Source organism: Solanum dulcamara, chromosome 11 (genome assembly GCF_947179165.1).
Source record: "Solanum dulcamara chromosome 11, daSolDulc1.2, whole genome shotgun sequence".
Classification (NCBI taxonomy): domain Eukaryota; kingdom Viridiplantae; phylum Streptophyta; class Magnoliopsida; order Solanales; family Solanaceae; genus Solanum; species Solanum dulcamara.
In genome coordinates, this window is record NC_077247.1 from 43,555,574 (window position 1) to 43,569,472 (window position 13,899).

General features: G+C 32.6%; 2 protein-coding genes across 2 annotated transcripts; one reads left to right on the forward strand and one right to left on the reverse strand.

Annotated features, from left to right (window-relative positions):
- Window positions 1-5,586: 5,586 nt before the first annotated feature.
- LOC129872604 (photosystem II D2 protein-like) lies at window positions 5,587-6,536 on the forward strand. The gene has a single exon (XM_055947548.1). The coding sequence runs from the start codon at window positions 5,802-5,804 to the stop codon at window positions 6,534-6,536; it is 735 nt and encodes a 244-aa protein (XP_055803523.1). The 5' UTR covers window positions 5,587-5,801.
- Window positions 6,454-9,086, reverse strand: LOC129872039 (cation/calcium exchanger 4-like). The gene has a single exon (XM_055946885.1). It carries the CDS (start codon window positions 8,636-8,638, stop codon window positions 6,698-6,700), a length of 1,941 nt encoding a protein of 646 aa, XP_055802860.1. The 5' UTR covers window positions 8,639-9,086; the 3' UTR covers window positions 6,454-6,697.
- Window positions 9,087-13,899: the final 4,813 nt, after the last annotated feature.

Here is a 13,899-nt window from a genome sequence, read left to right on the forward strand (position 1 = left end):
ATATATTTGAACTTTTTTTAAAACTATATTATCGTCAAATATGAAGTAACAATACAAATTTAACATAACATATGAGTAATTAGGTGGTGGAACGTTTAGCAATTATGGAAAAGTTGTAAATATTCACAAGTAAAATGATCAAATGTGCATATTTCAAGTAATTAAAGGTTAAATATACTTAGTCGGATATCATAAGAACCCTATTAACCTTTTTTTTTTTTTCATTTTACAATATATCAAATAAAAGAAGGGAAAACTTCAAAATAATCTATTTTCCCTTCCCTACTTTTCTATCCTTCCCAAAAAGGGCAAGCTTTAGGTAGGTGACTTAATGATTAATCTCTTTTTAACAAAGGAAAAATTGAAGATTTGTGGAAATAGGTAATGGCCAGTAGGGTTCATTGGAGTCTAAAACTTAAAGACTTCAAAAAAAAAAACAGAGTCAACATCATATAATGTGCTTTGTTTTTTGCCCAAATTTTAGGATGCATGAGAGAACTTCTATTGTAAGGGACTTGAAAGTTTGTGAAAGAAGAATTGAAAAAAATGGAAGTTTACTTGCCTTCTAATTGGGTTGAAAGACAAATTTGTCAGTAGTCTTGCCTTAAAGAATTGCTAAGTAAGCATTTCCTCTAATAAAGATCCACTTGATATAGTTTTTTCCTTTTAAAAAAATCTAAGTATTACTCTCTCCGTTCATTTTTACTTATCCATTATATTACAATGAGATACATATTCACTTTTATTTATCTGATTTAAAAAATCAAGAGATAATTTACTATTTTATTCTTATTATTAAGTACTATTCATTTTTCAAAACATTAAATTTATTATATTCACAAAGTGATATAGTTAAATTGTCATATTATTTATTGCTTCTTAAGGCTTAAGGCGTGTGCCAAGTTAATATTAAACAAATAAAAAATAATAGAAGAAATATATAATAAATGGTTTTTAAAAATTAAATTTTCGAAAGAAAAAATTAGGATACATGAAACATCCAAAGTGATAAACCCAAACAAAAGAAAAGAACAAAACAATAGACCAACATTTTATATTTTTATAAGAAACAACAATAATTTTAATGAACTACTAAAGAAAGCAACACTACCACATTTATTAAAGAAAGTGGATTAGTTGTAAATGATATCAATCATAATTGAAATCTCTATTTTGTCTTTTGGTTTCTGTTTGTTTTTGTTTCACATGGCTTTTTTTTTTTGGTGGGGGTGGGGTGAGTGGGGCGTGGGGGAGAGGGTGTTCTTCTATGAGATGGATCCATTCTTTTCTCCTAAAATGAGATGGAACTATTTTTAATTGTTTATTTACTTAAAAAAGTACACTTGAGAAGTCTCCAAAATAAAAATTTGAGAAACATGAAAAGCCAAGTCATTGATGAAATAATCAAGTCAATGATAGGTCTAACAACCGTATAAACTTTTGACTTTTCCTTCTTATTTTTGAATTTTTTTTTCATTCTTTAGCGGTATTTTAACTCACAACTCTCATTTTATTTTAATTATTTGTATGCGGCATATCTTCTGGAGATGGTCACATCCGCAGCGGCAAGTGGATCATCATAATTTATTGGCCCGATTAATGAAATTCATCTATGAAAAGTGCATTAAGTGTATAAAGAGATTCTTGATATTTGGAGGTTGAATTTGAGATCTTTAATTAAAAATAAAAAATAAAAAGAATAATTCTCACCACATTTTTCAGAATTCTTCGTATATAAAGTGTTTCAATATAAATCAAGTTTGAAAGATTTTAGTTTTTAAAAAAGATTTTAAAAGGAACAAGTTGCATTTTTATTTGTTGTTTTAATGATTTACATGTTCCAATCGACTTGCTAAATAATAACTTGACCCTGCAAAATCATATGTTCCTGTGCTTTATTATTCTGTTGAAAAATTATTTTATGATTAAAAAATGCAAACATAGTTAGCATGTCTTAGTCACATGAGGCTAGCAGCTCGTACAACATAAAATATTTGGAGGCAAAACGAGTCCCTTTTTCGTGTGCACGTGCTTTCCGTCTCATGTACGATAATCCAGTTTATTTTAATCGCAAAATTGCCCTTTATATATATTTTTAAAAAATAAAAATAGGAGCATATGGTGTGGGGGTGATTTGGGGATTGGGAAAGAGGAGGTTATGACTAGGGAAAGGCTTTCATGAAAGTCAAATGGTTGACATTAATCGTGTTAAAAAAAAATTGAATTTTTGCCCAAAGAATGTGCAATTCTGGCCAAAAGATTCCATTGTTAAGTTAATTTTGTGGGAATTTTATAAATGTGCAAGTTGCATTATTATTAATTTTTGGAATATTAGGGTGTGTCCATTGCAAAATGCAATCATCAGCTGTTTATTCTTTAATGTGTAAAGCTTTACATGGAATTTTGGTTCTTCATTGTTCATACAACTCTCATTATACCATATTTTGTTCACAAACATGATGAAAGGATCGATCAGTTCAGATAATTCCGAAGAAAGACGGTTAACAAAAGGGAGAGAGATTAGAAAAGAGGTACAAGCACAATACATGCTGCAGTACCACTCTGCCTGATAGTTTTGATTCATCAGAAAAGGTAGTACCTGGGAACCAAGTTCAGTATTTAAGCGGAGAAGAGTAAAGGAGCCAATCCGTTATCCACAAATTTTGAAGCTGGAAACAGTATATACAATCAAAAAGTATATATGCCTAATACTCATGCTTGTGAGTAAAACTTTCTATTCCCTGTGTAGATACAAGGCTAGTTCAAATCACTGGCATATACTGCTCCAACAACATCTGCAAAAAAAACTAAAGCCACCAAGCATAACGACGGGCAACAACAATTTGAATAGTATACCAACTCAACATAGAACCAATAACTAAAGTGTCAAATTCTGAAGACAAGGACAATCGAAATTCTCTTTGAATAGCTTGTCACTATTAGAACAGACCATCTCACACAGACACATTATTTCGCAGAAGATTGAGAAAGTACAGAAGATTTTACCTGCTGGTATCGAGTTGGAAAAAGCAGATTCACCAAAAGAGAGATAGATAGCTGTTTCCTTTATCAAATTGCAAGCATTTGCAGTCTAAAGGCAATAATATTAATCACAATGTACTCTGATTTTCTTGGATGCAAAGTTCTGGTCCAAGTTTCAGTCTTTCAGAAATGAATCTAGTTTTTTTCTCTTTTCCAGATCATATTTTATCCAAGTAAGCATACTACCAACCAAAGTTGAAAATCTCAGAAACATGCAGGGACTTTTCCTTTTATAACTGCATCTGTTGTCCATAAATGGAGACCATAACAGTCTTCACGCATCGTATCTAAAAGGGCACTCTCTTTTCTTCATCTTTCTTGGTGGTTTATCGAATAAACTAAATTAACATAACATGCGAAGGCTACATAAAACAGATAAGAGATGCTACATAGATAATGCACACATTCTCCAAGACGTACTGGTGTTATCAAAGGCAAAAAGCATAAAAAGGAGCCAAAATCTGCTGGAAATGGAGTGCAAAGCACAAGTAAATAGTGAGCTTTAATGAAGAAATGTGCATATGAAAAATATAAAAAAAAACATAATTGTAATGTAAGAGAAAGCAACTATAGACATGAACAACGGTTATATGAAGTAAGTTGCGGAATTTTTTTACTACTGCTACTTGTGAAAGCACATAGAGGGTAGGCAAGCCAACTAGAGCAGCATGGCAGATCATATCTATGCCTTTTCTGGACACATGGAATGTAAGGAATATAATATCATTTCTAGAAGTGCGAAGTATATAGGAATGTATCCAAATGTCTCATTTTCATGTAGTGGTTGAACAGGGCAGTTTGAAAATCATACCCTTGGGCCTTTTTCTAGACTACATAGACTGAAAGGAATGGATATCATTTCATAATGGTTAGAATAGTATTTGATGCATTAAAATGTCCTTGCTTTCATGTATCTTTTTGGTGTAATGAAGCAATTGGGTGTATATAGGCGATTGGGACAATTTATAGTAATGGTGTTTGAGCTTCCCACATAGTTTACCTATATTTGACATTAACTTGGTGTAATATCAAGCAAATGACCTCAACTTATCAAGAGAGATCAGTATAATGCTGTGGCTAGACCAGTTGGCAGAACAATTCTGGTCAATAAAGACAACGTCATAAATGAGACAAAATAGAGAGGTTGAACCAGAAAGTTGCCATCTACTTCAACATATTGTAACACTCCACTTGGAATAATCAATTAATAACTCAGAACATAGATGTATTGCATGATTCAAAGTGGTATAACTCTCCTTCACTGTGACATTAGGTTATAATTTTTGTATAATCAGGAAGAACTGACCATGCTATACAGCAGACAAGTTGGAGCATGAAACCACTGGAGAGTAGAGACAGCCATGAAATTCCTCAAGAAACTACTAATGACATTTCACTGAAAGCACTCAAGACACAGCATATTGTACTTTGCAAGCAACAATAGCACTAATGGGAAACCAAAGAACTCGGAACCAAACTTTACACTTCCTTCAACTAATACATCCTGCAGTCCCTTAGTGGACACCTCGTCTACCATATGAGCCTGAAGCCATGCTCCCTTGATATGATAAGAAGAAGAGGGCCTCGTATAGCAATAGGATGCCACTGACACCCATCTACTGCACCAGCTTCATTGCCACTGGTAAAACCAATATGCACCGCAGGACACCAAAAAACAGGATGGCACCACATAACTTTGGTTAGAAACCAAACCATTTTGGTTTGTTAACAAAACATGTTTTCCTAAAACCAAACTACAAGCCTTAATCCACGGTTGTTTTGTAGTTCTGAAAGGTGGATTCACTTGACCCTGACAATGTGACAATTTAGTCACTATTTGCCAGGACTCAGTTTCACCTTAGCAGCTTTTTTCTATATAAAAGGACAACTCAGTGCACTAAAGCTCCCGCTATGCGCGAGATCCGGGGAAGGGCCTGACCATAAGTGTCTATTGTACGCAACCTTACCTTGCATTTCTACCAGAGGCTGTTTTCAGGGCTTGAACCCGTACCTCCTGGTTACATGGCAGCAACTTTACCAGTTACTCCAAGGCTCCCCTTCGGTTTTTTTTTGTTTTTTTTTTGTATATCTTTAACTGAATTAAATTTTCTCACAAAACCCATTTCTTTGAAAATAAGTTTAGCATCAAATAAAGATATTTAGTCAATGTAAATCCTTACTCATATAAAATGTTCTAAAATGTTTGAGTTTTAGTGATATTATTTTCCAATAAAAGAAATAAACAACAATTCTCCCAAAAGCAAACCCAAAGCTTATTAAACACTAAATCCAAACAGTCACATTTGTTCTACAGAAAACAAAACCAGTACGAATTCCACCAAAACAAAATCATTTTCTAGTCCAACAGCACTATAATGTCTCCACAAGAAATGGTGATCAGCTTGTTCATTATATAACTTGCCTTGACATCTTTTCAGTGAAACAGGCATCTAGCTGCTCATTGACCGAAATTATACCATCAACTAATTAGTTTCAGATTTCATTGAACCAGGAGAAATTTTTGATTCTATGAAAAGAAATTCATGGTTCATATGCTTAGTCAGAAGGAATAATCCAATGGAGTTCATGGATTTACCTAGGTCAGTTTATGGGCTAATCAATAAAGGATTTTTATCTTCGAAACCCATTGGAAAGGGCAGTGCAAGAGAAATCATACAAAAATGATCGGATCTTGGTACGCCCCGAAAAAGATATGAGGTGCTCGGAAATGGTCGAAGTAGTTGAATAGGAGGATCACTATGACTATAGCCATTGGTAAGTTTACCAAAGACGAAAATGATTTATTTGATATTATGGATGACTGGTTACGGAGGGACCGTTTCGTTTTTGTAGGCTGGTCCGGTCTATTGCTCTTTCCTTGTGCCTATTTCGCTGTAGGGGGTTGGTTCACAGGTACAACCTTTGTAACTTCATGGTATACCCATGGATTGGCCAGTTCTTATTTGGAAGGCTGCAATTTCTTAACTGCCGCGGTTTCTACTCCTGCTAATAGTTTAGCACATTCGTTGTTGTTACTATGGGGTCCTGAAGCACAAGGAGATTTTACTCGTTGGTGTCAATTGGGGGGTCTGTGGACTTTTGTTGCTCTCCATGGAGCTTTTGGCCTAATAGGTTTCATGTTACGTCAATTCGAGCTTGCTCGATCTGTTCAATTGAGACCTTATAATGCAATCGCATTCTCTGGTCCAATTGCTGTTTTTGTTTCTGTATTTCTGATTTATCCACTAGGTCAGTCTGGTTGGTTCTTTGCACCTAGTTTTGGTGTAGCAGCTATATTTCGATTCATCCTATTTTTTCAAGGGTTTCATAATTGGACCTTGAACCCCTTTCATATGATGGGAGTTGCCGGTGTATTGGGCGCTGCTTTGCTATGCGCCATTCATGGTGATTATAGAAATACAAACAGTATGAAGATCATGCAACACAGAGAGAAGAAGGCTCAAGAAAGGAGTCGAAGAGCACCTACTTTATGAGTATTTGTACAGCAGAATACATCATTGATGGGCATAACAAGCTCCTTATAATGGAACTTTGTCCCAAGCTGAAGATACAAATCAAGCTCACTAGTCAAGTGGGACAATCTGAATATCAAGTCCAGATGATTTCAATGCTAACCTTTCTGAACATGCAACAATTAGTCACTAAGCCCAAACAATGAAACAATTCCCATCGCACTACTCAGTCTAACAGACAGAAATACCAAATAGATGATGATAAGGCCTACACCAAGCATCTTGTTAGGGTGCATGTCATTCTTGGGAAGAACAACGAGGGCCCAAAGAAGACCAAACATGAGGAAACATATGGTGTAAAACAAACTTCTGTCCCGTGGAAGTATGAAAGAAGAAGGTTTCTCTGACCAGGCACCAAGGAATAACGAGATTCCTAACCCAATAAGTGTATTGAACATGGGACCTGCATAGCATCCAGATAAAGCAATCTGCACACCATCTCCACCATTCATCGCCAAAGCAACATTTGAGACCAGATCACCCATTGAATTGCCCCAAGCCAAAACAGTGAGGCCAAGAATCGAGGGATTAACCCCCAGTACAACACCCAATCCAACCAGCAGCGCCACCAATTCATTCGCAATCATATAAAACCAAACAATACTCATAATAAAACCCCCCAAAACCCATGGAAGCAAAAACCTCTGTGGTGGACGGTCAGCTCTTGTATGCTTGTATGCAAGTGTACCCAATGTGCAACCAACAGAAATGCCAAGAACTATAGCAACTGTTCTGCCTAGGTAACTGACATTGTCCTGAGTATTCCATAGAGCTGCAAGAAGAATGGGAGCTAAAGTAGCACTGCCTACAGCGTATGGTTTTGACCAAGCTTCTTCCTCAACTAATGGAATGGTTAATCGTCTTGGCACAGTCAATGGCAACTCTAGAAGTGAACAGAGCTGAGAGCAGGAAAATGATGGGCTCTTGACTTCTACACCCTCGTCAATCCAACCCCACAAAGGCCTTTCCCCATCATGCACCCTCAATGACTGATTAGAATATATTGCCACATTGGATGCCCACATCCACTGAGGCAAGGAACCATGTGACTGCATGCTATTGTCCTCTGTCTCAACGTCAAGCAAAGAGCTATAAACAGAATCCTCCTCCTGAATCCCTTCAGAAAATATACTTCCTCTTACAGGAAGCAAAGGGGTAACAACATCCAATCTCAATCTTCGCGCATGCTTCCTCAAAATCTCATTGGCAGCAACAACAAAGGCATAAACAACATAGATCAATACAAATGCAATAGTTGCTACGACACTAACTTCACCAACAATCAAGATCAATAATAGTGACATCAGTGTTACAATGAAAAAGACAATATCCCTTATGAAGCATTTTTTGTCAACTTGAACATCCTGATCAGCTACACAAAGAGAAACAGCACCCACAACAATGCAAGTAACAAACACAGCCCCACCTAAAACACTGTTAAGCCCAACATCACCAGCACCGCTTCCTACAAATGCAGCAATACTCGCGAATACATCCGGAGCACCATTACCAAGCGGGAGCAAAACAACTCCAGCAACTGTAGGAGATAGCTTCAACAAGCTAGCCAGTTTCTCCAAGGAACCACAAAAGTAATCAGCTGCAGTGTTACCCAAAAGATAGAACAATGCAGCAAGCCAGACACCAAATACTATATATGCCCACGCACTTCCATTACAACTACAGTAATAGAACTTTAGGTAATCAAAGAACCCTCCAGACAAGCAATCCGGGTGAGCTTTCAAGAAGTCACAACTACTTTTAAACCCCACGTGATCAAACAATCCTGCACATAACTGAGGCTTTTTTACCGCCAAATCATTAGCATACGAGCCGTTTACTTCTAACATCCCTCGACGAACCACTCGTTTATGTGAAGAATAACCATCAAATCTACTCCTTGGATGCCACTGACTAGAAACTAAAGATGACTTCTTTAAAATGGGATTGCTCACAATATCTTCACGGTTGTAGAACATAAACATAAGGACTAGGGCACAAACAATATTGAACACCCCACGAAGTCGTGCACTTCTTCTAATGAAAACCCCATCAGATTTCTCCATTTTCCGAGAAAAAATTCGAATTACCCAAGAACCATAATCCTCAGTTTCTAATTAAAATCTACTGAAACTCAGCAAAACGCATCGAAAACTCAAGAACCATAATCCTCAGTTTTCGATTAAAAACTACTGAAACTCCGCAAAACGCATCGAACCCAAGAACCATAATTAAAAACTACTGAAACTCAGCAAAACACATCGGAAAGTCTTCGAATTTCGTATAAGACGACAACAAAAATAACTCAAAAGAAGAAATGGGTACTTACCAGATTGATGGGGTTTGAAATTCGCAGCTGTTTGAGGGGCAAACGAAGAAAATTGAGGTTTGAGGAGTTGTGGGGTTCATGAAAATCTTTGATCCTTTCTGCGAAGCTTCCCGCAAAGGATCCTTTCACAAAATCTCAATGTTCCCTTTGGATGGTAATGGTAAACGTACAATTTGTGTAGTTGTTATTGGTTTTATTCCTGGGAATAATTTATTATGACGATAGAATTTTTTTTTTTTAATACGTTACGGTAAAAATAATATATATTTTATAATGGGGTCAAAATAGTTCTCCCCAAGTTTGCTTTAAAAATCAAACTTTCTCCAACTTTCAACAATAATTATTTTTTCTCCTTTATCCTAATTAATTTTTCAAAATGCCTATTTTACCCTTTGTATTATCAGGCTTTGTCTTTTTTTTTTCTTACTTTTTTAAAATCATGAATTTTTAATTTTTATTCTAGGTAACAAATTTTCTATTAAAAAACAAAAATCATTTTTTCTATTCGAAAAAACTAAAATAATAAAATCCTAATTGAATATATAAATTATTGACATTCTATAATGAAATAAATGAGTAGAGTAAAAAGTAAATATTTTAATAATAATCAAAACTCTAATCAGGGTCGTCTCGACCATAAGGCCACTAAAGCAATCGCTTGGAGCCCCAATTTTTCCAAGGCCCCTACTTTCTTCCAAAGATGTATGTATATGTATATATATTGTTAAAAAAATATCATGTATTGATAAATTTGAAAAGAACTTTTTGGGTAGAAAATATAATAATCTTTTACCTCATTCAATATAAAGATTGTTGTAATAATTCAGAATGGAATAGTGTTAGTTAATTGTAGCATTGTTTCTTATGTGGCTATCTATTTTGTTGCCTCATTTATATTACGATGATTATCATGAACCAACATTATTATTCGTATAATTGACTTTTTTATTCCTCTTTCACAATTTTTATTCTCTCATTATTAAATATTCTAGAGTCTCTCAAAAGGTCAAACCTTCTACATTATGCAAAATCTATCAGTATGCGTTTATAAAGAGATCAAATTTATTTTTTGGTGTCTTCTTCAAATTTCAAGCACTAGAACGAATCAACACTATTTTGATATTATTATATCAACTTATCAAATTCAGCGCGACATTATTTCGATATCATTATATAAATTTTTCAAATTTTCGAGTCAGGTTTTATTTATTCTAACTTTATATTATATATTTTTCATTGAAAATTTATATTGTTACTTCATAATGTCCACGTATATCCTACATCTTCAGACTTCATTTATAGGATTACACTGAGCATGCTATAATTATTCAATTTATATATGTCAACTAAAAAAACTAAGGTCTCTTTATGAAGTTTGACTTTACGCCCCCACACCTGTTCAGACTGCCCTGACTCTAATGTATACTATTTATCTTTCTTAATCTAAGTATTTATAGATTTTTATTTAAGCACATTAAAATTATAAATAGAACAATTTTTTTATCAGCTTGTCATTAGAGTTTATGTTATTATTTTTCTTATTATTATTTTAATATTACATGCATTTAATATGTATATGTATATAAATGCATGTTTCAATTCTTTTTTATTCTTAAATGTCTGAATAGATACACGATTTTTATTTGTCAATAATGAAGTATTTTTAAATTAAAAAATAAATAATTACTTACAATACAAATAGATAATCATTTAATTTTTTTATAGGATATACCTTTATTTTTATTAATATTTTTTTATTATTTTTGAAATATATTTAAAAATTATTATATTACATATTATTTTGATTTGTAGAAATAGGTGACGAAAGATAGAAAATCAAGGGCAAAATAGATATTTCATGGCATAAAGAGGGAAAATAATTATTATTGAAAGTTGGAGTAAGTTTGATTTTTAAAGTAAACGTCCGAGGGGGAAATGATTTTGACCCTTTTATAATGTCATTGTTTGGATTACTTTTTCGGGGTTGAAATTTGAGATTGTATTTGAAATATAACTGATTTTAATTTGGAAACTCTTCTTTTTAGTGCCCATTGTGACTTTGGAGAAATAACTTTTGGGAAAAAAAGAAAAACACTTGAGCAAGAAGCAAACGGATTAGGATATAGTACTATTTTTTAAAAAGTTGATTGGTTATCTTTGAATCAAAAATTTTAATACCATGGTTTTGTGAAATTTGATATGGTATATGGTATATATAATTATTTTTTGGTATTCGATAAATCGATATTTATAAATAATATATTAAATACTTAATATCATATCGAAGTATATAGTTACATAAATAATTTACATTTATTATTATAAAACTAATAAATATACAACCTAGTTTTAATATAAAATCAAATGTTTAGACGTTGATGTTGGATTTTGTGTAAGATGTGAATTGGAAAATGTGGGTGTAATGCGAATTGAAAAATATGGGGGAACTTCTCCCTCATTGGTAGAATAAAAGAAAAATATTGTCCTTATATTAAGAAAAATTTCCTTTAGCTCTTAAAAGGTTAAGAAGATAGTGCCATTCGCGCCACCATCGTTATCACTTGGTTTCGGCTTCGCGGAATATTTTTGAAATGGATCTATTTCTTCCAAATAAACATCTCATTTCTCAAAAGACACCATGCCTGTTTTGAATAAGTGAGTTCGCACCTATTCAATCCATATTGTTGGCTATAAATAGAGATGATTGTCTCACTTTTCAATCATCGAATTTTCTTCTTCTTTTGCATATATTTTCTTACAAAATAAAATAGAGTCTTCGTGTGATTTTGTTGCTGATTTTTGAGTTCGCTAAAATTATTGAAGTTTGAGGTACCGTTATTTCTCTAATAGGTATATTCGTTTTATTCTGTGAGAAAATAATTCACAACCTTTGATATAGTGAGGAGATTAAATTCCTTAAGCGCGCACACTAAATCCAGTGGTCTCAGGTATTTGTTTAATAAGCTTAGTATTTTCTGCTTTTCAATTTTCTTTGTTCTTCTAATATTCGTGTTGAACACATGCAATACCCATAAAACTTAAGAAATTTAGTTACTTTTTTCTTTTGTGTTCATCTATTTTGGGGGGTTTGGAAACTAAAAATTATTTGATTTTCTACTCCGGTTATTAATCATACACAAAGATTAAAAAAATGATTCATTCAAAAGAAAAAAAAATAAATCATTCAAAAAGAAATATAGTTAAAACGACTGATATTACAAAACTTTCGATCACTGAATTTACTGTTAAAAAAAACTTCAAAATTCACCACTTTGGCCTAGACAAGGAAGATTAGCGACATTTCTAATCACACCATAGGCACTCATATACACGAAATCAATAAAATAAATGCTCTTATCTTGAGCATTTTTGCTTTCATAAATAAATTTTGATGAAAACATATATAAGATATTTAAAATTATTCAAAAAAATAATAATATTATGTATGTATAATTATAAAATATAGGTATATAATGTATTATGTATATACACATTTCATTCTTTCTTCTCCAACCATCCTTTTTCAAATTGATCATTGTTTATTATAAAAAGCATTTTGTTGTTAATTATATGTGCTTAAATCTTTTGTTTGATTAGCTTGAAAATTTTCTGACCTTTTAATTGGTTCTTAAAAAGTATCAACGGAAACAAATGAGTCTTCTAATTTAGTGATTATTTGACTAAATCTATAATTGGTGATTGTAAGTTGTGTTGGTGTGGGGAGGCTTTGTTATAAAAAATTTAGATCATTTGAAATAGATTTTGAGATGGTTTGATCAAACATTATTAAATAAGAAATGATCCATAAATCTTGGAGGGAAAGTTTGATATACGGAGGAAAATAGGGTAATGGCCAATGCCATGGGAAGAATTTTGCAAGTATTGTAACTAATATTTATGAAGATGACTCCACTTTATTAAAAAAATATAGTACTTATTAGTAAGTGTCTGAAGATCCATAAATTCTAACTTTATTATCTTTTTATTATAGTCTATACTTGCTCATCTAAATGAACCTAACAACCCATTAAATTTTTATCAATTTGGTTGAACTTCAAAGTAATTATTATGTTCCAATGTTTGGTACTTCAACTCCTAGCATGTCCCATTAAGGGCAGTTCGGTCCGCGCGAAAAATCAGCTCCTAGCAAGTCATATTAAGAGCCAGCCCGATCTCGCTCGAAATCGAGCTGAGTATGAGTGTATGATTGACCTTTAATGTTTGAATGAACTGTATTTGACACGATCTCAAATTAGTCGAATTTTAATACGAATTCTGAATATAGAGTGAATTTTATTTTTTTAAAAAAAGTATGACTGACCCTTAATGGTCCAAATTTGGCTTGGATCGGTTGAGAGGTATTAGGGGTCATTTGGTAGCTGGTTTAAGAAGCACCTAATACGTGAATAACTTTGTTATTCAGGTTTTAATTTTATACTATGTTTGATTTGTAAATAAGATAAAAGTTATTCATGTATTAATTTTATACAATGGTTGGTTGGTAGGTTTTCAAATGTTGTATAAACTTTATTCATGTGTTAATTTTATACGGTGTTTGGTTGCATTTTTTTGTAATCATGTATTAGTAATACTTACATAACTTATGAGAAATCTATGTATAATTTATATGGAATAAAAGGTGGAAAAAGTTATGTGGATATTAGTTATAAATGTATTAAAATAGTAAATTATATATTTACCCTTATCAATTTACTTTTAAATGTGTATTAGTTTACAATAAATCAAATAATTAATACATGTAAAAAACACTATCAGGTTTTTTTGTTTTTTTTTGTCTTGTTAATTGCTTAATTACTTTTAATTTTTTTGCTTAATTTCTTGTTAATTATTTTGTCAATACATGTATTAATTTCTTTTAGTTTTTTATTATTTACTTTAATTTAAATTACTTAGTTGCTTAATCTTATTCAATACAAATTACTTTTAATTGCTAATTATTTGTCATTTACTTTATTTTTTTAGCTATTAATATTTATT

Coding starts and splice junctions, on each gene's coding strand:
- LOC129872604 (XM_055947548.1), top strand. CDS start 5,802: ATGACTATAGCCATTGGTAAGTTTACCAAAGACGAAAATGATTTATTT.
- LOC129872039 (XM_055946885.1), bottom strand. CDS start 8,638: ATGGAGAAATCTGATGGGGTTTTCATTAGAAGAAGTGCACGACTTCGT.